Consider the following 26,208-nt stretch of genomic DNA (forward strand, 5'->3'; position numbering starts at 1 on the left):
GCTTGAGATACCAGTGATAGTTCCCCACGGTCCAGAGCTGAACTGTAAGTGGAGGGAAAGGAAGGGACGGCCATCAGAGAATGGAGACCAAACTGCAGACCATTTGCAAAATAGGACGGGCAATTTTGCATTTTCCAAGAATTTTTCTTTTTTTTTTGGTCTCTCTAAAATAATAATTGTATTATAATCAATGTAAAAGATGTAAATTTCCTACGCAAGACAGAATGTCACATATCAATATATGATATGCATATTTATTTTCACCTCTACCTTCAATTCTGTGCCTATGAAAGCTAAGACAATATTTCAACAAGTTTCTTCCATGCAAAGTTGGGCAGAAGATAACTAAACTAAATGCACAGTTATGCATGACAGCCGTGCATAGCCAGCTCTGGACCAGGGACTCTGTGGTAAGCTGGGTGTAAGATGCCTGTTTTATTGTGGGTGCTTTGCATGTAGTTTTGTCCCAGGCTATCCAGTATTAACCAACATGCAGTTGCCTTAAGATTAATACATACGCCCTCAATTATCCCAATAGGTATTAAAATGACCAACTATGCCCAAGCTGGTCTTTATCAACAGAATACATGTATTAATTAGAATTTTAACTCCATAAAAGAATTTAACTTCCCCACTGATGCTTAACATATTGTGATCACAGGAAGTAGCGCCTAGCCCTTAATCACACTGTTGCATTATGTCTGTGTGGTCATGGGCTAGCAGGTTGGACTGCAGGTTCATACAAAGGAAGGCAGACACTGTGAGGACCCATGTATACACTTGCTACCCTGAGTCTGTCAGAGCAAACACTTTCTGTTTTTGTGAATCACTGGTCTTCTAGTGGCTGCATATTAAAACCACTTGGAAGTTTGGCTCTGTTTGGTTTGGTAATTCTTATAAGGCCCCAATTAAATCCTGAATACAACAAAAAATAAATAGCATATTTATATATGCTATATATTCACTATCCCAAAACCATTCTGAGTTGAAGCCTATGTTTCATTATTTTTATTAAAGGTTTAGCCAGGGCTAAGAACTATTAAAATGAATGAATGATCCAATTACCCAACTGCATTTCAGATTTAAAAGTTCTACTAATTAATGAATTTGAAAAACGCTTAGAAAATAGGCAAGCATGATTTAGGAAGAAACACATACACTTTACTGCTGCTAACCCTGAGATATAAATGTCTAACAGAAAGAGTTAATTAGCCTGCACAGAAGAAAATTATACAGCAACCTAAAATGAAACAGATATGAAATGGAAATCTGCTTGTGATACAGTGTCAAAGCAAGTTATAAAACAGTCTGTATCAATGGGGGTAAGAAGGACGAGGGGAAAATGTTGTAATTAAAATACAGTATCAAAAGAAAACAAAACCCAGCCTATATTAGCCAGACATGGAGGCACACAACTTTAATCCCAGCACCCTGGAGGTAGAGACAGGCAGAACTCTGTGAGTTTGAGACCAGCCAGGTCTAAAGAAACATTATGTATTGCATTACTATTAGAGTTACCCTCCTCCTCATTACTTTAACATTTTCCTTAAAACCTTAAACAGGGTTGGGGGTTAACTCAGTGACAGAGGGCTTGCCTAGTAAGACTAAGACCGTGGGCTAGTTACCTAGAGATAACAAGGAAAGAAAAGACAATAGACATAATCCTAAATGCATTCTTAAAGATATATACCCACAGATCGTAAAAGCTACAAGAGTCCTTCTCAAGTGAAACCTAAATCCACTCACTTCTACGGCACTTCATTTTCTGCACTGATGACTGTGGTTTCAGGGTGTCTCTGCTCTGCTGCTCTGAGAGCCTTTAAATAAAATGATTACCCATGATACATGAAAGCCTTAAAAGCAAAGTCAGAGTTCCCAGGAGAGAAAGAATTGTCTCAGTACCACAACACAAAAATCCCACCTGAACTTACAGCCTACCACAGAAATTTCAAATGTGCCCCCTGACTCGCACATGAGCCAATTCCTTAACACAGAGCCAGCCACAACTTCTCCCTCCCCCTGTATCTATATCCTACTGGTTGTGCTTCTCTAGAGAACTCTGCATAATTCATGACTGACACCCTCACAGATCCAAACCTACCCCTCCCCATCAGCATCCACCTACTTCAGCTATACTGAGTTCAATGAAGGCCTGAGGAAGGAGAAGGGAAACCCCAAGCGTCTACTTTCACACAGTAATACATGGAGCATGGGTCCCAGTTCAACAGCTGCCATACCATAGCTTTTCAGAGTGGAATTATCTTCCTTTGGGAGGTCTTCTAGCCACACAGCAAGAACCGAGGAATCTGCATTCCACAGCAAGTCATTTACCTGGTAGAGAGAAAAGTCACTCTGACCTTCAGTTGTTTGTCTACTTCAGACTCTTGAGGAGATCTGAATTCCTTGCACTCATAAGCCAAATAACCCTACGACACTGGAGATGATCTCTAGCGGCAGTCACTAATCTCAAGGTGTTAAACCAATCTGCAAAACTGGTACTTTAAAAAGGACTTAAAATATGCATTGTATACAAATATATATACAAATATCACACAAAGCTAAATATCATTTTTAGAAAAAAAAATCAAGAAATTTAACTATTAGGTAATCTATTAGTATATAAAATACATTGTCTTAATTTTACAGAGTATATTAATACTTAATATTAATTAAGATATAATATAAATAAGAAACATGACTTCTTAAAATTTTACACAAGAAACATTATCCTAAATGATTTTATACACAAATGAAAGATTCCCTTTGTCTCCACCCAGGATGTCAATGGTATAAGCTGCTTATGTTTAAATATGGAACACCAGGAAAGTTAGTCGTCAAGGCAAAGAGCAGGGACAGCATGTCTCCTCCCTGCCCATGACTGTCCTTAGCAGAGAAGAAATGCTCCTCTGCTGAGCCTAAAGCCATCCTTTCCACACAGTGGTGGCTTCTGAGACACAAACTTCTGCAACTAAGGAGATACTCCGACTGGGTGACAAGGGATTCAGACACCGACCTTGACTTCATCTTTTAAGAAAGGAAGTGTAAAATGTCCATGAAGAAGTCCATTCTTCTCAAAAAACACTACGTCTTGTTGGTTGGGTTTATCTTGAGTACATGCAATCAGGCTGCCTGAGGGTCTAGAAGCAAAACCAGAGTTAGAACAGTCAGAACAGCCATTCCACAGAAGTTAGAACAGTCAGAACAGCCATCCTGCTGGAGTTAGAACAGTCAGAAACGCTCATTCTGTAGGTCAGACAGCTAGACAACAGATGTTACTGTTTACCCAGAAGAAAAAAATTAATTGAAATCCTTTTTTCGAGTAAGGGGTGTGTGTGTGTGTGTGGTGTTTGTTGTGTACATATAGTGGTCTGTGATGTTGGTTCCAAGGAAGTTTCAAGCCCACCACTTGTTTACTAGTACTGGCAAGTAGTTCACCCCAGCATATAAGAGGAAAAGGTGCTCCTTCCTAACTAGTCCCAAGACACTATTTGCAGTTTTTCTGATTTCAACTGCAACTGAACTATTAAAAACAAGCAAACTACATTTTCCTACATTTCAAGCACAATATCTCAGTAATTCTTTTCATTTTCAGTTATATAACTTCATAAATGTCCCATGCTTGGGAAGAGATGTTAATATTCCCTCCTGAAACCATCCTTAGTCCACTTGCCTCATTCCTATTTCTCTCCAACCTCTTACTTCAAACACCTAGGTAACACTCAGTCCCACTAATACTGGTGGCAAGCAAGGAGTCTACAACTGAGAGGCAACTGGCACTACACATGACAGCTGCTGCTGTGATAGGTGCCATTTATGCTATCTGTATCTACGTGCAGCTGAATGACAGGCAAGCTGTGGTCTGCACAAAGTAGTGCATCAAAGAAGAGAAGAGAAGGCAGATGCGGAATGTAGCCTGCAGGTTTCTTAGCCAGCAGACTACCTGCTGTGGGAATCTGTCCAGAGGAAAGCACCTTTTACCCTGTCTCACAAAAATCCCTTAGTCCAACAAGGCATCAAACACTAGGACTCCCAACAGACACACTCCTTTCTGTTTCCCACAACAGCCATATGTACAACCATAACCTTTAAAGAATTAGAGACGCAACTAGTATCAGGTCTCGGAACAAGGGAATCTACGGAGAATCCAGGATCTAGCAGAATTCGGGAAGAAGGGATGGAAGGGAAAGCAGGAAGAGTCCCAGACTTATATGCTCACTCACTTCCACGCCAGGGAGGGCCCCAGTCCTGGCACAGGCTCACTGGTTGACTGCAAGGTAAACTCCCGGTTCCATACTCGGATCTTCCGAGCATCTGCAGAGGTAAACAGACACAAGCACTTAAAATACTATGGTAACTCTCACATACCACCTTCTGACTGGTCAAGTCTGTATTTAGTAGGTGAGGCTTGACCAGACATCCTCAAAGCATTCTTTTAATTCCAAAGTCATTAACAAAAGCAGCACATCTTTCCCACTCCTAATACTGGATACATTTCTAATTCTTTAAAGGTTGTATAGTCTACTCAAGGGAAAAGGAAAAAAACTTCTCTAGATTTTAATGTAGGTAAATTTTCAAGTGTAATTTATTTCCATACCTGTTTGTCGGCAAACAACACTCACAGCAAAAAATTGCCCATCCCCACGCCAGGTAATTTGTGGTCTGTGGTCATCCCAGGGCAAGGCAGACTCATGCTAAAAAGAGAAACACCAGTATTACTGGGGGATCAATGCTCCCAAGTTAGCCACAAAATATTTATCTTTTATATAATGTTGAAGCTATACAGAAAATCAGCATCAGAGACTCTCCAGGAACCCTTCTAGAAGGGCTCTTAGTCCTTGAAATCAAGAATAACTTAAAAATAAAATAAACACAGTCTTCCTTCTTTGCACATTAGAGATGCTACAAATATAGGTATTAAATACAAGAAGCTAAGGAACAGGTTAGGAAACTATGGCAAGGAAACAAGTGTCTGCCTAATGTACACAGTCCTATTTCAGGACAGACAGAGGGAAGACACTGGGAGGAAAGTGGGTAGAGAAGGACCAGCTGCAGCAGCTGCAGCCGCACACAGATAATGCAGTTCTGCCCTCTGCAGCACTGGCCAAAGAAGGGACTCCAGTGCCACCTGAAGCCAGGAAGCAGCCAAGTCGACAGGTGGGAGAAAGATGAGCACCAGAGTACCCTTCATAGTCTGGTGGTTGCTCCATTTCAAAACACTGCTAGCTCTGCTCTGCCACAGATAAAACCGGCTAGACCATACAGTATCTTAAGTAAGATACTGTCCTTTGCTATAAAACACATACTTCCTCTAGAGAAAGGTTGTTGTGTAACTGTTTCCTCCAAGATGAAGCATTTCCTCTTGCAGGGAAGCTCCTTCAGCAGAAAGGTAAAAACTCAAAATAGCTTCAGGAAGTCCCTGAAAATTATCAGATTCACTAGGCCCCCCTCCCAGATAGAGTAAGCAGTAAAAGGGGAGAGTCTCTCTCAAATAAGCCAAGCTACAAAGATTGAGACCAGACCAGCTGCCTGGGAAAAGCAGAAACCAGCTGGGCTGCCTGGAAGAGGTTTAGACTAGTCTCTTGGAATGGACACTTCCTGCCAGCTAATAATATGTTCCTGGTTTCCCAGCTTCTGTGAGCTATCATGCATGCTGGGGTGGGCCTTGGTAATGCAGCTATCTTTGAGTCATTTCTGCCCCTGTAAGTACCCCTTGTAAGTAACCCAATAAAACTCATTGGTTCACCACGCTGGACTTTGAGTCTATCGTGGGATTTTCATTTTGCAGACTATGTCTCACACAGACTGCAGCATATGTAAATTCTCAATAAATGTTTTAATTAGTGAGAGAACTTATCCAAGAAAGCAAGAAAACATAAAACAACTTTACTGAGCCCAGCAAGGTGCCACTAGGGTATCAAAATACCATAGTCTAATGCCAGATCATTCCTATGAGTACTGCTTCTGAGAATAGCAATGGGTTTCTACACATTTCTGAAAACTATAAAATTCTAAGTCAAGACCAGGCCTTTAGGAAAAAATGAAAGTAATGAGCAAAAGTTACTGTAATCTATTGGACAATAAATGAGACTGGGTGCAGTCCATAAGAATAAGTGGAAATGATCTCTTGTGGCTGCCTCGTTTCCTGAGGGCGCCTATCAGCTACCACTTTATGACAGTGGAAGAGATGCACTAGCCAGGCAGTGCTCCACACACGGCAGAACTGAACACCTATCATCCCGCCTTACCAATTGCACCGGAAAGGCTGTTGGCCTGCCTTCTGAGCCGTGAAACTGCGTCTCCTTACTGCCCCATCCAACAGTGACGAACTTGCCTACAGATTTCGAGAACAAGAACACAGGTAATAAGCAGAGGAACTGAAATCATCAAAGCAATTTCATTCATTCTTCATGAAGATAGTCACTGACACCTCAGGAAGCTGAACATCAGCCATTATATTACAAACTGAGCCTCCAAACGACCTGCAGCAATGATTCCAACAGGAGGTGAAATGCCCTTATCTTCGAAAGCGTGACACAAGTCAGAAATCTGACCAAATATGAAGAATTTATAAAACATGTCCACGAATCACAAAGCACATAACTTAAGACAATGGCCAGGAATGAAATTCTTATTTTTAGCTTTAAACCAACCAGCTAAGCTTTCTGCTGGTGGTGAAGGGGGTTTATTTCATCAACTATATAGTTCCTGGTGTAGTCTTATCTGAAACTCAACAGTAACAGCGCCCAAAACCAGAACACAGGCTTCCTGCACTCCAGGTTACTCTCCCTTCTTCACTTATACAAAATGCAGTGGTGATGATGCAGAACCAGCACAGACTTTCTGCTCCAAGAGGCAGATGTGGCATTCATCCACAAGAGGCAACAGAAAGATGGTCCTGACACTATCCAGGACCAAGACTTCCCTCTTGTCACTAATTCTGAAGCAGAGTATCTACAATCCAATAAACTATGGCTCAGCACAGCCATTTCTAGTCTACTTGCATAAGCATGTCCAAGTGCGATAGGCCGTCCAAGGACACTCTGCCACCACACATGAAGAGTGGTGGCTACTGCTGTGCTCAGCCTTGAGAATCTCTGACAGGTCCCCAAGAGGTAGAGGACCAGAGTTAATAAGAAGTCTCCCAGTTGGATCCAATAGTGAGTGAGGGGCTCAAAGCAGGACTCTGCAGACTGTAGCCTATGTCTGCACTCACAAAGAAACTTAAGACACAAACTTAGACTATCTTTCCTTTAATTTACTGCAAGGTTTAAAAAAAAAAAACTAGGAAAAAGGCAGGATCAGTTCTCTTTTCTCCTTGGATGCTGTGAGTGACCTTAACTCTGAACCCTAGACTCTTGCAGCACTATCTGTATCTGCTCTGTGAACGGGTGGCTTGTTCTCACGATTGGGAAGATTCTCTGTACACACCTGACTCCCAGTCAGAGCACCCTGCCCTGCATGTCTGTTCTCCACAGGGCAAACCCTGTCCGTCCTGAGTCACACCGTGGAAGAGCTCACCATGCTCACCAGCATGGCCCCATCTTCCTGCTCTTACTGGAACTTTTCTCTCATCACCTCAACTTCTACGTGGAGTCAAAGTAAACTTTTCTTCTTCTATCTCATAGCCAAAGCCTGTTTATATTTCAAATTTTAAGCTGGCATTTCTCATGTTACCATGGTATCTATACGGAACAACTGGCTTGGCTGAGCCCCCTACTTCCAACTTTGCCTATCAATTATCAATCACAGATTAACTGGGACCCAGCTCAAGTCAGGCTCTAGAAACCTGCAATCTCCAGTGACTCTTGCTGTTCTCTTATGGCTGCCCTGATACGTACACATCAAGTCATCACTGAATCCGGGAAATGTGCCTTACAGAAAAAGCAAACAACATAATCAATCATCTTTCTCTCATCCACAGCACCCCTCAGTTTGTTTCTAAAGATTTAGTCAGAAGGCAGTTCTAAGATTTTTTTTTTTGGGGGGGGGGGGTTTGGTTTGGTTTTTTGTTTTGTTTTGTTGTTGTTGTTGTTGTTGTTGTTTTGACAGGGTCTACGTAACCCTGGCTGTCCTGGAACTCATTATGTAGTCCAAGCTGGCCTCAAACTCAATAGACCCACATGCCTCTGCTTCTCCAGTGTTGAAATTAAAAGTGTGGCCACCACACCCAGCTCTGAAGATATTATCTGAACCATCCAAATGCTGTCCCGAGTTGGCAAAGTGAGAAGGGATGAAGTCAGAACCTAGCAACAGTTCAGAATGTGCCCCTAACAGCCCCTCTTCAATTGGGTCAGCTGCTCACACTTCCAGTGGCCAAAGGTCCTTACAAGTCAACAAGTATGAGCCGGGCGTTGTGACGTACCCCTGTAATCCCAGCACTTGGGAGGCAGAGGCAGGCGGATTTCTGGGTTCGAGGCCAGCCTGGTCTACAGAGTCCAGTACAGCCAGGGCTATACAGAGAAACCCTGCCTTGAAAAACCAAAACAAAACAAAACAAGTATCTCCGTTCTCTTCCCCATCAATACACTCACAGACTCAATGGTCAAACGATGGTGGCCGGAACTCAACAAGAAGGAAAAAAAAAAAAAACCTTAAGATTCTAATCTAGTGGGTAGGAAAAACCACTGCCTGCTCCCTGCCCCCATTCCTTTCTCGTGGTCCATTAAACTGTACTCCAGACATGCTCCCCTTATTCTAACCTGAATAATTCTTGTCCTGTAATTCTAGCATAAGCCTTTCCTCAGGTTTAAGTGATATCCAGGAGACCTTGTGTATAGGTTTCTATTCCCCAGAATACCGAGAAAGCTACCTGTCAGATCTGTAGGGAGACTAGTGACATGCCTATTAAGAACTGGGATGGACTGAAGTTCTTTCAGCTGATGACAGCGAGGTTTATGATGAGAAAATGGGCATGATTCAGAGCAATTCTTACCTTCTCCAAACTCATCCTGGTGGATTTGCTGCTCTTTGATTACATCAAAGTCTCTTGTCATCATAATCAGGGTCTGTTGAGCTTAGGGAAACAAATGAAAAAATTTTTTATTCATGTAGCAAATCAGTCATTCGAGGTATCTAGGGCACCGGAACCTACTGAACCAGAACAAGGAGTTCCAGACAGAACAGGTAGACAGATGCACGCACACAAAGTGCTCTGACACAAGCTCCGAGCAGGCCAGTCACCAGACGCTGCTTCTTAGCTACTGACTGTATAAATTCAACATAAAAGTCCCCAGAACCCTCCACCACTACTATAAAACTTGCTAGTTTCCTAAGACATTTCTATAGATATAAACTGAATTCAACTGGAATAAAGCATCTCAAGGGAAAAGAAAACCAGGCATTCCAAAAAACTGTGAGAAATGTGCTTACTACACAGGCAAGACAGCTCAACTTGCCTCCACGCCTGATAACCAAGCTTGCTCCCTGAAGCTACACAGTGCACTGACTGGGACAGGCTGTCCTGTCATCTCCATATCCATGCCCATTGCCTTGGAGTTACTACAGAGGCCCCTAATTAGTAAACGAGTCTAAGAGCAGGGAGGGTGGAGAGGCTCGAGTGCGCGCGCGCACGCACACACACGGATGCACGTGCACACACAGGGTCTAGAAAGCTTCTGTGAGGTGTCTCAGAGGATGGAAATAGGCCCATGAGAGAGGCTGAGAGCTTACAACTCCAACTGCAACTCTCCCTCCCTCCCTCCCACCCTCCCTCTCTCCCTCCCTCCATCTCTCCTTCCCTCCCTCCCTCCCTCCCTCACTGAGTAAATGTGAAAGAAAACAAGCCTGGTCTTAGAGCAGATTAGGGTAAGCCCTGCTCACACTGACTGCTGAACTCAGCAGATTCCTCAGCTCTCCAACCCTGCTCCCCACTCCCAAAGACCAGAAAGCTGCGCAAACAACTCGGTATGCTAACAGAGGCAAGTGTTAAGAATGTATTACCTTAACATTGCAATCAGCTGCCATGTTCCAAGACTTCTGAAACCTGAAAAGTCTCTGAATTAGAAGCAAGTTTTATAAAATCAGGCACAGCTTACCTGTAGCAAGAAGCAGCAGTTCTTGATCAGGACTCCAGCTCATGACAGAGATACCACTGGCCACACTCCCAACACAGTCCAGCTGCATAAGAAAACCAAAGGGATTGAGAATACCATTTTTTCAATAAAGGTTTACTACAGAGTCCACCGAACAATCAAAATGTAAACACACAAAGATCCACCAGACATGCCTTCAGGAACAGTTGTTGAGACAGGAGACACAAAATTTATCATGTTAAGCAGAAGGACATAAAACAATGACTCTGTGAAAGGCTTGGTGACTAGTAAGGTCCCTGGGAAATGAAGTGAGTCTTAGAGCAAGCAAAGGCTTGGGGAGTCCACGGGCGTTCTGTGAAGTCTCAGAGCTCAGCAGTAGGGCCAGGAGAGAACCACTGAGAAACCAGCATGAAGGCTCAAGGCTTAAAGAGGGGTTAAAACTCAGTGGCAGCTAGATCCTGAGGACACACAAACACAGCATGAGGACAAAGGTAAAGGGGAATTTGGGGAACAGCGACTGGTCTTAGCAGGCAACAAGGACATGGATTCTGTCTTGTGACATTGAGAAGTCACAAAGAGTGATCTAAATGGAGATAAAATGGACTGGGGCTGGCTCAGGAATCAGGAGACAATGTGGATGGAAAATTCTAACTTTTAAATATGAGCAATACCAGTTAACTCATTCGTGATAAACTTTGATAATTCCCAGCGTGAATGACGAGTAAAGTTTATTAACACATTCAAAGAAATGCTGAGGAGTGAAGGTGCTACAGACTGGGACGGTCAGCCTCTATCTGGGAACTGGAAACTTGACAGAGCTACTTAAGCCATCTAAGCCTCAAGCACTTCTAAACCTGAGCAATGACAAGCTGCCTAACAAGACCGTAGTAAGGGGTAACTAAAAAGGGTGTGGCACAACCCAAGTCTTTACTAATTACAACTGCAATTATTATCCCACTCTTAGGAACACTGCAACTCCTGTGACAATTGGTGCTAAAGAGACCAGGCTACTGGGGTAATCAGACACATTGATATTGTTATCGCTGCTGAGTCAGGTTACCATGGAAATGTAGCAAAGCTGGCCTTGAAATAATGGCAATCCACCTTTAACTTTCTAAGTGCTGGGACTGTGGGCATGAGACACCATGCCCAGTTAGAAAGTATTTAAAAAGGATCGGGAAACTAGATAATTAAGAAGGAAGAATAGAGGGCTGGAGAGATGGCTCAGAGGTTAAGAGCACTGACTGCTCTTCTAGAGGTCCTGAGTTCAAATCCCAGCAACCACATGGTGGCTCACAACCATCTGTAATGAAACCTGATGCTCTCTTCTGGAGTGTCTGAAGACAGCTACAGTACACTTATTATATATAGTAAATAAATCTTTAAAAAAAAAAAAAAGAAGAATAGAAGCTTGGTGGGTAAAGCCTGCTGCACAAGCCCGACAACGTGAGCTCAAGCCCCACAAATACATATATGTATGTGTACATATGTGCATATGTATATATACATATATATGTTTTGTTTGTTTATTTTTAAAGAGAAGGGGCTCAGAGAGTAAAAATAGTGGCAGCTTTTCCAGAGGATCCAGATTCAATTCCCAGCATGCACATAGTCACTCATTATCATTTGTAACTTCTGTTCCAAGGGATCTGATACCCTTTCCTGGCCTCTGCAGGCTGAGAATGCCTGTAGTATACAAAGATCCATGCAAGGAAAACACGCATACACTTAAAGAGAATGAAAAAGAGGAAAAGACTAAGCCAGGCCGTGGTGGCTCACGCCTGTAATCCCAGCACTCTGGGAGGCAGAGGCAGGCGGATTTCTGAGTTCGAGGCCAGCCTGGTCTACAGAGTGAGTTCCAGGATAGCCAGGGCTACACAGAGAAACCCTGTCTCGAAAAAAATCAAATCCAAAAAAAAAAAAAAAAAAAAACCAAAAGAAAAGACTAAGAAAAAAGATAAGAAAGGCAGGCCAGCACTAAAGAGGTAGATGAAGGAGGATCTATGTGAGTTGGAGGTCAGTCAAGAATGTATGGCAAGATCCTGTCACAAAGAAAGAAAGAAGGGGAAGAGGAATAAGAATGAGAGTGAGAGAGAGAGAGAGAGAGAGAGAGAGAGAGAGAGAGAGAGAAGAACGGAAGGAGGCTGGAAGTCCAGGAACTCTGTCTTATTCTAGCATAAAGAAGCAAGCAGCTGCAGCCCAAGTCCCTCGGAACCTTAGGGCATGCTTCCAGGGCGTTTCTACATGGTCAGTGCAGTGAGACAAATGTTACAGTGGGACAGTGCAGTACTGCAGTACTTGTATTAGACTCTAAAATTATCCAATCAGAAAACATAACCTAATTAAAGAATTCAGACTTTCTTAGTTGAGAAATTCAGATAAAAAGTAGTATAGCATAAGAACAACTAGTTTTTATTCAATTTTTGAGTTCTAATTTAAAATGTAATGTCCCAACTTTACTGGCTGATTAATGAATGCAGTAGACTGTTTTTTAACTTCTGAAATATCACCAAAGCGATTTAACTTGTAAATGTTTTATTATCATGGCTATAAATCAGACCTCAATACAAACACCCGGCCTGGCCGAGGGTACCTGGTACTTCCTCCTTGCCAGGCCTTCCACCTACCTGCTGCGTGCTGAGGTTGCAGACTATGACGTCCCCAGAGGCAGTGGCCACACACACAGATTCCTGATCCAGCAAGTCCTGAATCCCCACAATGCAGCCACTTCCATCCTCTGGAAGAAAACCTTCTGCCACCAGAGAAATTTCAGTCTTCACCTTTCACAAAACAGACACATAAACAAATCAGTATTTACGTTCAAGAGCCATCCAAGTTCCAGAAATAAAAATCTTCCTAATCATTCTTTTTACACATAAGATTTACTTATGTTTATTTTATGTGTATGGGTATTCTGCCTGCAGGTATGTATGTGGACCATGTGTGGACCGGGTACCCTTGGAGGCCCGTTGAGAGTGTGGGATCGCTGGAACTGGAGCTGTAGATGGTTATAAGCTGCCAAATGGGTACTGGGAACTGAACTGGGGTTCTCTGTAAGAGTTGCCAAGACTCTTAAGTGTTGACCATCTCTTCAGACCTTAATGATTCTTTTATAACATATTAGCTTTCCAAGTACTTTTCCTACATTAAAACTCAAACTTTCGTTTTAGAAATATTGCGACTTGGGCTGGAGAGATGGCTCATCGGTTAAGAACACTGACTTCTCTTTCAAAGGTCCTGAGTTCAAATCCCAGCAACCACGTGGTGGCTCACAACCATCCCTAATGAGATCTGAGGCCCTCTTCTGGAGTGTCTGAAGACAGATACAGTGTACTCACATACAGTAAATAAATAAATCTAGAAAAAAAAAGAAAAACATTGCAACTCTTTTGTCTTTTAAGAAGAATAACTAAAAACTCCCTGTTGCAGGATTTTCCCTGTCCAATTACAATAGTATAGAGGAGGTCTGTGATTGGACTGGGAAAAGGGAGGCAGAGCTAAGAGTTGCCCAAACAGGGAGCATCTTGGGGTAGAAGGAACCAAGATGGATGCTGACGTGTATCTGCACGGCATTTTCCAGCCACAAGTTATAACTTTGCAAGGTTAGAAAAACTGGGATAAAGCTTTTATCATTATCAATTGGCTCTGAAATTATTGTATTGTAATCTTGTAAATTGTGATATTACTGATACATAAATTCGATTGGTTAATTAAGCCTTAAGAGTAGTGATTCTACCAGGTTACCAGGTATTGTATTATGCGACCATGAGGTTGGCGGCTCCATTTAGTTACTGGAGTGTGAGACCGCTGTTTACAGGGGATTGTGACAGAGAGGGAAGTGTGGGACAAGCAAGCCAGATGCTGGGGGAGGGGGAGGGGAGAGCTACCTCCAGAGAGCTGGTGGCGTGGTGGTTTGCTTTTTAATATTTCTCACAACGGTCTGGAGAGATGGCTCAGTGGTTGAGAGCACTGACTGCTCTTCCAAAGGTCCTGAGTTCAAATCCCAGCAACCACATGGTGTCTCACAACCATCCATAATGAGATCTGACACCCTCTTCTGGAATGTCTGAAGACAGCTACAGTGTACTTACATATAATAAATAAATTAAAAAAAAAATACTTCCCACAACAAATTCCTAATGCAAAAAAAAAACAAAACAAAAACAAAAAACCAAGAAACCAAACCCAATATGTTCTATTTAAAAATATCCTATAAAAATAAAGCTAATGACTGCATCCTTTATTCACATTTGTTTTGCAAAGGGAACTCAAACTCAGGGCTTTTACTACTTTTGAACACATCTAGCCTAACTGTAGTTGCCTATCATTTCTCCAATGTGTGCAACAACAATCAATCACCTAAATAAAATGCATGAGTAGCAAAAAAAAAAAAAAAAATAAAAGGAACATTTCAGAATCAACTTACAATTTTCAGAACTATCCATAGTTAGTTCTCGCACTAAGGACTGGGATTTTAGCCAGTTTGGGTTAGAAACCCAACATGCTTAAAAGACTCTACAAGGCTCAGGTAGGTTGTTTCAAATCCCAGCACCACAAAATAAATAAAATGTAAAAGTTTTGTGGACAATATTCATGTAGATTCCAAATCAATCACTAATATAATACAAATTCACAGTAGACAGGGTGAAATGTGAGATACCCACATAAAATATATGGTCAGAGCTTTGCCAACTTAGCTTACAAAATTAGCAGAGTTAAATGTTGGCTACTATTGCTAAGTTCTATCTAGTATGCCATCTACACAAAGCAAAGAGAACTATTCAGGAATATGTGAATTGCTTTGGATCTAAAGGGGACTAATGCGGAGAAGGAGGTTTGGAAGACAACAAGTGCAGGGTCAAGGCAGGAGCTAGCATATGCATTGGTGACCTACTTCTCTTCTCTCAGGATCGACTTCTGTCAGTCCACGTTCGGTGCCAATCACCACCGTCCCCTGTTCAGCTCGCAGACAGAAACACTGAGGTTTCCCTGGTGCCTGAATGTCCCTGAATTCCAGGGTCCGATGCAACTTCAGATTCCTCATTTTGAAGCAATTTCTGAGGGGGAAAAAAACCCAACAAATTTCCATCAAAGAAGCATTAACTCCTAAAAGAGAAAGGACTATTGTAACAGAGATAAATGGCCATCCTCACACTGAACGTGGCTCAGGAAGCAGAGAAGTAGTTATTAGAACAATGGGAGTACTATTTCATGTGAACACACCAGCATACCGATTACACTCTCACTTCCTAAAGCTTCTAGCTTTACATGGGGCTAACCTGGCGATTAATTTACAACATGATAAATCTAGAAACATAATCAAATGATAACCATAGCATGTGCTATGATCGAATGTCGCCACGATCCAATCACCATGATCCACATCACTCTCCATGAACTTGAAGTCTAATCATCAAAATCTGTGCTACTCTGCATCCATAGAATCTAGGATAGAAATGATAGAAGCTAAGAGCAAGTTAAGAGGACTCATTTCTGGTTATCTGTCTGTAACTATGACTATCATCCCAGCAGTGGGCCTTCACCTTTACAGGGACCCTGGGACCCAGTACCACAGGGCCAGCCTCATCATTACCATCCCAGAGGCAGGAACATTAATCAGGCATGCTGCATCCCCAGACACAGAAATCCAGACCCAGGCCTCGTCCTGAGTTTCTGAGCATCAATCTAGAGTCTGAGTCCCATGTTACAGGGCCTTTCTATGAAGTGTTCGGTCCTGAAGATGCCAGCATCCGCCCTAGTATTGCTCCCTCCCCGTGGGAACTGCTTCCTTCAGCTTGCCTTCTAAATTACTTGTTTTCCATTTTTTCTTTCCTTCCTCCTATAGAAGTTTAAATAATTCTTCATAATAATTCATGCTGGAATACCGTGTAGCCTCTACTTTTCTGACTGGACCCTGACTGATAAAACACAGCAAAGCAATTTGAGTTTTAAAAAGAACTGCTGAGTTCGTTCAGGTCTGTAAAGATGGCTCAGAGGTTAATGAGTACTGGCTGCTCTTCTGGAAGATCTGAGTTCAGTTCCCAGCACCTACTCAGCAACTAACAACCATCTATACCTCCAGCTCCAGAGAATCCCATGTCCTCTTCTGGCCTCTGTAGCCACTTCATTCACACGATAAAAGGCAAACACTCATTAATCTCTCTAATGCCTCAATCCTTTTAGCAAGAAAACTGACTTCTCTAAATTGTTATTCTGACACTCCTCACTCATTTAGCTTTTTGGAGTTACATAGCCCAGTATTTCTCAATGCTTTCAAAATTAGGAAAAGAGTATCTTCCAAATGCTTGTAGCATCAAAACCTGCTAATAGCCTTCCTTTGGTACATTCAACCTTTTCTCCATCCACATCTGGAGAAAGGTCCTTTCTTTTATTTTTCTGTTTGTTTGTTTGGATTTGGTTTTTGGAGACAGGGTTTCTCTGTATAGCCCTGTCTGTCCTGGAACTCACTCTGTAGACCAGGCTGGCCTCGAACTCAGAAATCTACCTGCTTCTGCCTCCCTGAGTGCTGGAATTACAGGCGTGCGCCACCCCCGCCACCCCCCCACCCCCGGCTGCGAAAGGTCCTTTCATACAACTTTATCATGCCCTAAAAATCTGACCAATGCTCCATTTTCTTCCCTTGCTCCCCTACCTTCTAAATGCTAGGTGGTTTACTAAAGGAAAGATTAGATAAACCTATATACTTAGTCGCAACTGAACCAGTCTAAACCGAACATTAAACTCACTATCTTCTGACATTATCATAAGCTGTTCCTGACAAGCACATGAATGCAGAAAAACAGAGAACCTGATGATCTCTTATCCTTAGCAGCTCATCCTGGCTTGGGACTTATTGTCGTCTCTGTTTCCACAAGCTAAAATTTGTCTTTGCCTCTTTTTCTCTCGCTTACACATAGAGGTATTCGCGATTATATATCATGGCTCTCAATTTACAAACGAATCCTTAACACAATCCCTATGATCCGTTATGTGACTTCAATCACAACTTGCCAAAGGTTAGGCCCTAAAGACAAAAGACTACACAATCACTGCCATCACAGAAATCCCGGTACTTTCCTACCTCCGCTAGAGAAGTGCAAGATACACTACTCCACAGAAAAGTCGCAAAGCGAGAAAGGTCCTGCAGCACAGAACAGGCCTCTATTACCAATCACCTTACGACGAGCTAACCAATTAGCTGGTAGAGGTTTAACCTACACGCTACAAGGGAACCAGCAATTGGGGGACAGGACCCTCATCCCCCACAGCACCCCAGGATGGCTCCAGGGAAAAAGTGTACAGCAAACATCCGAAACTCGAGGAAAAAAAGAGGTCCACGCCGCCCCGCCGGGGCGCGCAGGCAGAAGCGCGTGCATCTCCCCTGCACCAGGACCGTCCTGGGTCGCAAGACCAGGCCGCACACAGCGGCACGGACTGGGACAGGCAAATGCTCACCTACGACGCCCCCGCGACGGCTCCGAGCCCTCACGGCGCACTGGGTTTGGAAGGGAACCGCAATGCACAGCGGAGACAAGAGACGCGATCCACTGATGGGCGAAACCCGCCAGGTAGCACAAGAAAAGCGGCGCAGACGCGGTGTGTCACCCGCGAGGCGCGTTGACTGGCGTCACCGGGTGGGTGTGGCCAGACTCCCGGCGTTGGGGGTGGGGGCCCTAACCTGGTAAAGGCGGGTGGGGGAGGGGGCCTAACCCGGTAAAGGCAGAAGAATCTTGCTGTCTGCTGTCCCTCAGCCCTTTGACGCCCAGTTGTATTTGCCCCACACTGGGCTTTGGCCCAGGAGCGCAGGTGACCGGTTGGGGAGGGAGTAGGCCGCTAGCCTGGGAATCGCGCGCGTGCGCACCACGCTCACCCTCGCCGGAAGTACTATCCTGAACCCGCGGTAATGGAAGAGCTCCGCGGCCCCGAAGCCAGTCTGGAGCCACCTGAGGTAGTCATGGCTACCGAACCCCCGCCACCCTCCCTTGTGGATCGATACTTCACTCGCTGGTATAAAGCGGGTAAGTGCGGAGTGGTGGTGAGCTCTGCTCTACCGCACAGAGTAGATGCTGCAGGCACTTCTGCAACGCGATGTAAGCTGCCTGTGCTCTTCATGAGCTTTCTAGTCCCAGGAATACAGGTTTGCTTTGCTGGAGAACTAAAATAGGCGCATTCCGACGTGGGAAACGCAGTGCCACGTGTGGGAAAGACGTGAACTCTGCGTTGGTCTATCTGGGCTTCCACACACTGCCAAGTGTTTGTGTGCTTGGAGAGATCAATGCTACTCCGAGTCAGGAGGAAACCTTAGGCATGGAGAGAACTATCTAGGGTTAGGAAGAAACTGTGAAGCCGGGGCGGCGGTGGCTCACGCCTTTAATCCCAGCACTTGGAGGTCAGAGGCAGGCGGATTTCTGAGTTCAAGGCCAGCCTGGTCTACAGAGTGAGTTCCAGGACAGCCAGGGCTACACAGAGAAACCCTGCCAAAAAAAAAAAAAAAAAAAAAAGGAAGAAAAGAAAGAATGAATATCGTCCACTGGACGTTTTGAAGTAGGCTTCCCTGTTGTTCTTCATGCCAAGAAAATATGGATACCACCTTTGGGGATCCTCGTCTAGCTTCTACTTTAGCCTTTTTAATTCAGGGAAACCAGAAACCCACACATAATATTTAGGATAAGCAACCCTCCTAGTTCTCTTTAGGACTGAATTTTCCAAAAATGTGATTTTTGTATAACATCAAAACAGCCCCACAAAACAACACAACGGTGTAAGCAATATGGTGCTTATAATAATGTTTCTTTGTTAGAAATAAAAGGTCATTTTAAAGTGACAAGATGGAAGAATTAATAACTTTTCCCACCTTAAAACTAAATAAAGGATTCTATCTAGATTAGGTCACTTAAACTACTTCATAGCCTTTGTGTTGACCACTGTGATCATCTTCATAATGAACTATCTTTGTGAACCAAAGAATGCAATCACATGGTAATAGTAAATACCAATTCAACAACTAGCAACTCATTTATTCCTCTAGATGTTAAAGGAAAACCCTGTGAGGACCACTGTGTACTCCAGCACTCTAACCGGTAAGCCAACCAAAAATTTTAAATTATCAACACTTTCCTTCTGGTAGTTAGACTGGTGTGGTCTTGGGTTGGGTATGAACATTCATGAAATTGTCCTCTCTGATGTTGAAATGGTATTATAGGAGTGTGTTGGGAGGAGCAAGGCTTGTTCAGTCTCCTGCTCTTTGGCCAACCAGCGCCAACCACTGTACTGCTGGACCTGTGGAATGACGCCTTGTGGAGGCGTATGTCGTGCTCCGTATACTCAGTCCTGCCTTGCTTCTCCACTACCACAGCTTACTAAAGACTTTGGGTACCGTTCCCGACAGATTCAGCTCTCTTTTCTCCTCTTGTGTTGTTACACTCCCCATTCTATACTTAAGTTCTAGGCACAGCAAAGAGAAAGAGATAATTGGACCAAATGAAGGTCAGTTTGGAGAGTCATCTCTCAGCAGGGATACTGTTAAAGCAGGAAGATTCTGGCCATGCTGTAACACAGGCTTGACTGTTTTTCTCCTTGTAGAATATGTGTCATCACACTGGCAGGATCTCATCCCGTTCTTCAAAGTGGCAAAACCATTAAAAGTATTTCCTATCAGATCAGTAACAATTGTAGCAGACTTCAGAACAAAGTGTCTGGGAAATTTAAGCGGGTATGTTCCTATCATTCTGTGTTTTTTCTTTTCTACTTCGATTTTTCTATACTCATGCTATGATAGATCCAGTCAGCCATAAGACCTTTTCTAGCAGTTCAACATAAGTTTTCAGTAGAAACACTCCACCCCCAAAGTGTGTCGAGAGGAATAATGAGGAATAATGAGTGTCTGCAGGTTCTGTGCTCCCATCCACTTATTAGTGATTAGATGGAAGGCGGGCCTTGACCTTTGCCTGTAATCCCATCTCTTGGGTGGTTGAGGTAGCACATTGCAGGTGTGAGGCTGTGTAGGGCTATATAGTGAGTACCTGGCTGGATAGGCTACGTAGCAGAACTCTCAGCTGCCCATGTTCACTATAGGAAAAATTCTTAAAAAGAAGGCAGTGCATGAAACACGTCCTCATTTGCCTGCTCGGAGATTTCTCAAAGGGCCCTGGACAATGACCATAAAGGTTTACCCATCTCCCAGGGCATCTGGACAATGACCATAATGCTGTCAGGAAGTGTGTTAAAATGGTGTACTAATAGTTACAGGGTATGCATTTTGGTTAGTTTTGTGGGGTTTATTTAAACATTTTAAAAATTTTTATTTATGTGTATGTGTCTGTGACGTTTGTCCAGGAAGCCTGCAGAGGTAAGGGCAACTTGCCAAATCTCTTAGAACTAGTTACAGGTAGTTAGTTGTGAGCTAACTACTGAACCTGGGTCCTTTTTTTTTTTTTTTTTTTTTTTCCTGAGACAGGGTTACTCTGTATAGCTCTGGCTGTCCTGGAACTCACTCTGTACACCAGGCTAGCCTCGAACTCAGAAATCCGCCTGCCTCTGCCTCCCAGAGTGCTGGGATTACAGGCGTGCGCCACCACCGCCGGGCAACCTGGGTCCTTTTTAAGATCAGGAAATAGTCTTACCTTCTGAGCTAGCAACCTAGCCCACTAGTTTTGTTTTTTAGTTAGAAGAATACTTCTTCAAAAAGTCTTAACAGTTGACCATGTAAAGTTCCTTTACTAATAATTTCTAATATAGAAGATAAGGATTATTTCAATATTTTTAGTTTGTTGTTGTCATTTTTGAGGCAAGGTTTCACTGTAGCCCTGGCTAGCCTGGTCTTCAGTGGGGAGGCTAGTTTTAAACTCAGAGATTCACCTTACTTTGTCTTCTGATCACAGAGATTAAAGCAAAAGCACCCCAAGGCAAAATATAGGGATTTTTTTTTGGGGGGGGGGGTGTTTCAAGACAGGGTTTCTCTGTGTAGTCCCGGCTGTCCTAGAACTCACTCTGTACACCAGGCTGGCCTCAAACTCAGAAATCCGCCTGCCTCTGCCTCCCAAGTGCTGGGATTAAAGGTGTGCACCACCACCGCCAGGCAAAATATGGGGATCTTAATGAGACTAAGTTTGTGGGATATTGCTGACGTGTGCCATGAGTTTTATAATATCGCTATAATTATAATTATGAGTTTTATAATATCGCTATGAATTATCCTATAGATTGAAATCCTTAAACCTGGCCATGGATAGATTTCTCATCTGTGATTCAAGCAAACACATATTAGTCTGTAACTAGACTACCCACTATTCTAAGATGGTACCCAGCACATAGTAGGTTATCACGTTTAAATTCATGAATGGTTTTATGTACTTAAATCATTCTGCTGGAAAACACAAATTCCAAGACTAAACCCTGTTTTAACAGTGAGGACTTCCTATTAGAGGAAAATGGAAATACACAATTTTTTTATTTTTCTCACTACCCAGGGAGCACAGTTTCTAACGGAGCTTGCACCTCTGTGTAAGATATACTGCTCCGATGGAGAAGAATATACCATATCGAGGTAAGCGTGTTGTAGCCATCCTGTAGAGACTTAGTGCTTTGACCTCAAATGCCTGTGTGCACTGAAGGAAAGTTGGCAAAAGGCTTTTTTTCTAAAAATCCTTTTTTTTGTTTGTTTGTTTTAAACAGCTGTGTCAGAGGCCGGCTGATGGAGGTGAATGAGAGCATCCTTCAGCGGCCTTCACTCCTTCAGGAAAAGGTGAGGGAGCGTCAGGGAAGGCATGGCCCTGCCACACACCTCGGAGAAATCGCTGGGCAGTACTAAGGCTCTGTTTTCCTCCCCAGCCGTCCACTGAAGGCTACATTGCAGTTGTATTACCCAAATTTGAAGAAAGTAAAAGCGTGACAGAAGGGCTGCTGACACAGCAACAGTATGAAGAGGTTGTTGCCAAACGCGCTAATGCCGCAACCACCGCGCCCTGAGCCCTTCGATGGCGGCAGCACTGGATTCCCACCCTACCCAGCCTAAACCATCAGGGCACTATAGACAGCCAGTGTGTAGGAAGTGTTCCTCACAGCCGCCCGGCTGCGGAAGAAGCCTAGGCCACCACCTAACCTAATGTCCCTTAGTCCTAGCATGACGAGCCTTGGTCCCATCTGTGTAGGCTCAGATCTGCCTTGCCCAGGTACTTGCTCTGTGTGCTGGGAAGTGCACCCCTGGGTGTTCGCTTGCGTATACATCAGAAAACAACTTCAAGTGCTTTTTTTTTTTAACCTTTGTTAAGGACAGTTTCTCATTGGCCCATGTACTTCCAGGGAGGTACCTGTGTCCTCTCCCTCCCATCTTCCAAGGCTCATATTATAAGTACACACCACCATACCCAGCTTTATATGGGCCTAGAAACCCAAACTCTGGGCTTCATGCCTTCGAGGTGTATTAGTTACTGTTGAGTTGCTATGATAAAATACCATAACAAAAAGCAACTTCAAAAGAGTTTCTCTCAGCTGGGCGGTGGTGGCACACACCTGTAATCCCAGCACTTGGGAGGCAGAGGCAGGCAGATTTCTGAGTTCGAGGCCAGCCTGGTCTACAGAGTGAGTTCCAGGACAGCCAGGACTACACGGTGAAACCCTGTTTTGAAACTCCCCCCCACCTCACCCCCAAAAAAAGGGCTTCCAGTGCCCTTGATCACCACGTCCACAGCAGCTCTATGGTGTTACTTCTAGGCTCTTGTGCTGTCTTTCACAGAGCGGAGGCTTATCTGAAAGGATTCTTGCCTTGACCAACTCCCACTGGAGCAAAAGACTTGTTTTTAACTCTGAGTCATGCGTCATATACCATAGGCCCCTTATCATCTCCTTGTCCCTTCATACCAGCCCTCCACACTTGCAGCAACCCGCTCCCAAAATAAAAGACACATACACAAAAGAAAGCTTAGAAAGTAGTCTATCAGAGTGTGTCCCACAGTCTATACCTCTCCCTATGCATCCTCATTTGCAAATGTTCTTGCAATGAATGGGTGGTCTGGTTCCAGATCTCTGGCTTCTGTGACACCATCAACATTGCGGCCTCATCAGGATGTTATTCTGTTGTTGCTCTGTGCCATGCTTTGTGTCAGCAGGACTGGCCCTTTCACAGATGAAAGAGATTTGGGGGTGGGCCAATTCAGAGCCCTAGGCCTGGGCCGGGGTGGTCACTGAGCTGGTCAGCAGGCCATCTCTTCCTTATCTGCACCACCAGGAGGAGTACTCTACTGCCTGTCCACCTGCATGCTAGAAGAGAGCATCAGATCCCTTTACAGATAAGTCATGAGCCACCATATGGTTGCTGGGAATTGAACTCAGGACCTCTGGAAGAGCAGTCTTAACTGCTGAACCAGCTCCCAAGCCAACCAGGGGACTTTTTAATAGCACTAATCTCTAGTACTAGCAGCTTTTCCCAATTCATGCCTTCAGGCCATTATTAAGTCAACATTAAGCTTCCCTGTGGTCTTTTCTCTGAGCTGTACATTTGGTATTTCCCCCCAGCATGTTGGTTTTCATGGATCATTTCATGTCTTGAAATAGCTAATGCCAGAGAAATTGGTCCATTACTTTTCAATTCAGCTTTGGATAGAAAGCAACCAGATTCTTTGTCAAAGGGTCACATAAATGGCCTCTACCTACTTTGCTAATAGAGACTATTTCCCTCTAAAGCCCCAGGAGCCAGGCATGTACTGTCTGTATTACTCATAGTACCACAGTCATCTAGTCTCAGAACAGCAAACACTGTCATAGTGCTCTTAGCATCCAACTGTTCCTTGGTCCACAGTTCCACACTTGTACATTCTTTAAAAAAAAAAAAAAATGTTCACATATTTTCACAGCAACACCCTCACTTGTTGGGACCAGCTTCTGCATTAGTTGCCTATCTGTTGCTAGGATAAAACACCATGACCAAAAGCAACTCAAGAATTTATTTTGGCTTACGGTCTCAGAGAGCTGGATGCTCCTGGCAGCAGGCACAAGACTTAAACAACCACATCAGCACACCCTGGAAGCACTTAAAGTCCATAACACCCCCGCAGCGCTAGGGACCAAGTGTTCAAATCCTGGAGACCGGGGGAGTGGTGGGGAGGGATGTTTCCTTCAGTCTACCGGAGGCAATCGCTTTACTGACTGAGCCATTTCCTCAGCCTCACTCTGTTCTCCCTCGCTGCCCTAACAAATGGTGAATAAGGAATACTTTTCTGATTAAGAAACACAAAGCTCTTGAGAAATATTTCAAGGTTTTACATTCCTGTAACCAGGGAGTAAACTGTCCATAAACTGTGGCATACTTACCACTTCTGCCTCAACTTTTTAAAAGAGACTTTATGTGTATGTTTTTCTGCATGTATGCATGTGCATTACATGCATAAAACACCTGTAAATGCCAAAAGAAAACATCAGAGTCCTTGGAAGTGGAGTTATAGATGGTTGTGAGTCATCATTAAGGTGCTTAGGAATAAACCCAGATTCTCTGGAAGAACAGCCGGTGCCGTCAGCCTTTGAGCCATCGCTCCAGCCCCTCTCTTCAAGTATAATTTTAACAGTTTGACATTTTTTACAAAGACAAAATGAACTGTCTGCCCTTCCCAAATCTGCTTCAAAGTGAAATGACAAAGTCCAGCTTCACCCTTCGCACTGTGGCTTTCCCTCTTGTTGCTAAGGAGAGGCAGGAATGTGGAGTCTGCCTTCCACTCTGCATAGGAAAGCTTTGAAACCGTCCAAGGGCTCTTCCAGCAAATGGGAGAATCCTGCTGCAGTGTCAGTCTGGCTCCTGCACATACATGATTCCAACTCCATCTTGCACACTTTAGTGACAAGGTACTTGAGTGATGAAGGCACTTGAGTCAGTCATCCAGAGACATAGACATCTTAGAGCAGAACAAAATTTTTTACACTACTAAGCTACAAAAATAGCTATGAAGTTCTGGCTTTGGATTGGACATTTACCCAGAATTTAAAACAAAGACTTTAAATCTCTAATTTTTTTAAGGGTGCAATATGTAATAACTGTCTATGCCTTGTTTTTAATGAAATAATTTTAAGTGTAGCCAAGCAAAGTTTACTGAGAAGAAAGAAGTAGCTCCCTGAGAATAGGAGGGGACAAAACTGAATTTCCCTTAACAGTTCTCACAATGAGAATCTGATCTGTAAGCTCGTCTGTCCTCGTGAGATGGTGACAGCATGTGACCTGTTCCCTCACCCCCTTGGCAGCGATATTGTATTTTCAGATGTGTAAAGGTATTTTGCAATTATTTGTAAAATTTTTTTTATTCTTTTAGTTCATAAGACAAACTTATAACCTGAGGGTCAGCATTGACTGTCCCTTAATTATGCCACCTACAGGGAACATGCTAGGCTGAAAACTAGCGCCCAGCTGGGAGTAGCAGGAAGGATTCTCAGAGACTCATGCTGTAAGTCCATATCTGTTTCACTGCTTCTATCTTTCTCTGCTCATTTTATTGCAAATTAGGAGAATGTTTGCTTCACAGACTAAAAACCACGCTAGAGGCACTTTCAAATGCAGCACAGAAAGCAGTACAGGTTGGAATGGCACTTTGTAATTTTATCACTGGTCCCCTGCCCCCAAATTTTGATAATGGATCAAAATTAAGCCAGTCTGTATGAATTCAGTTTGACCGTACAATTTTTATTGAGTTGTATATTATCACATGTTTAATACTAATTAATAAACCCTATTTGTTGTCAAAAATAATAGTATTGTCACATATCTGATGGTCCTTACAGTTTTTTCAAGGAATCTGCCTTATTACTAAAAGAGGAACACTGAGAATCCAGTGAAGGTAGCATTCTGCTTCTCAGTTTAAACAGAAATCACAGAATTTTCACTCACACGTGTTTTGTAACAATCCTATTTCACTGAAGATGGTTCCATTCAATCATTCCCTGTAACAGCTGCCTGCAAGATTATGCTTTTGAAAGGCTGGTTATGTTGGCATCTGTGACCGAAGTTCAAGGTGTGAGATGTCTGTATAACACGTGCTGGGGCTGCATATGCGCCCTCACTCCGCCCTTGTTCTGATAGTGTGCAGTACAGCAGATAACTGGGCAATCTGGGCAGCCTTTTCCTTGCTTCCTTACACAGCTTACATGGTAAACAGGTTACCAGCAAAGTCATTTCCCTAGCCCAAGAAAAGGTTTAAAT

At 43.5% G+C, this 26,208-nt stretch overlaps 2 protein-coding genes across 2 annotated transcripts in view; one reads left to right on the forward strand and one right to left on the reverse strand.

Moving 5' to 3' along the window:
* Elp1 (elongator acetyltransferase complex subunit 1) overlaps positions 1-17,724 on the reverse strand; it is a 54,512-nt gene extending 36,788 nt beyond the window's left edge. The window contains exons 1-11 of the mRNA XM_052176517.1: positions 17,487-17,724; positions 14,926-15,088; positions 12,659-12,811; positions 10,035-10,116; positions 8,933-9,013; positions 6,246-6,331; positions 4,595-4,691; positions 4,221-4,311; positions 3,014-3,137; positions 2,238-2,331; positions 1-42 (exon numbers count right to left, since the gene is read on the reverse strand). The exon at positions 1-42 is cut by the window's left edge and continues 189 nt beyond it. Coding sequence (XP_052032477.1) covers positions 1-42; positions 2,238-2,331; positions 3,014-3,137; positions 4,221-4,311; positions 4,595-4,691; positions 6,246-6,331; positions 8,933-9,013; positions 10,035-10,116; positions 12,659-12,811; positions 14,926-15,075 — 1,000 coding nt within the window. The 5' untranslated portion in view covers positions 15,076-15,088; positions 17,487-17,724. The remainder of the gene's footprint in view (positions 43-2,237; positions 2,332-3,013; positions 3,138-4,220; positions 4,312-4,594; positions 4,692-6,245; positions 6,332-8,932; positions 9,014-10,034; positions 10,117-12,658; positions 12,812-14,925; positions 15,089-17,486) is intronic.
* Positions 17,725-17,753: 29 nt separating this feature from the next.
* On the forward strand, positions 17,754-26,188 carry Abitram (actin binding transcription modulator). The gene is made up of 6 exons (XM_052176520.1): positions 17,754-18,049; positions 19,060-19,111; positions 19,614-19,743; positions 21,500-21,576; positions 21,705-21,774; positions 21,861-26,188. The coding sequence occupies exons 1-6, from the start codon at positions 17,935-17,937 to the stop codon at positions 21,996-21,998; spliced, it is 582 nt and encodes a 193-aa protein (XP_052032480.1). The 5' UTR covers positions 17,754-17,934; the 3' UTR covers positions 21,999-26,188.
* Positions 26,189-26,208: the final 20 nt, after the last annotated feature.

The sequence above is a fragment of the Apodemus sylvaticus genome, chromosome 3 (assembly GCF_947179515.1).
Source record: "Apodemus sylvaticus chromosome 3, mApoSyl1.1, whole genome shotgun sequence".
Taxonomy (NCBI): domain Eukaryota; kingdom Metazoa; phylum Chordata; class Mammalia; order Rodentia; family Muridae; genus Apodemus; species Apodemus sylvaticus.

Bases quoted from the DNA above. Each gene is read 5' to 3' on its own strand.
- Abitram (XM_052176520.1), top strand. From the start codon at position 17,935: ATGGAAGAGCTCCGCGGCCCCGAAGCCAGTCTGGAGCCACCTGAGGTA. The intron at 19,112-19,613 runs GTAAGCCAACCA...TTCTCCTTGTAG, and splicing joins GTACTCCAGCACTCTAACCG to AATATGTGTCATCACACTGG. The intron at 21,775-21,860 runs GTGAGGGAGCGT...TTTCCTCCCCAG, and splicing joins CTTCACTCCTTCAGGAAAAG to CCGTCCACTGAAGGCTACAT.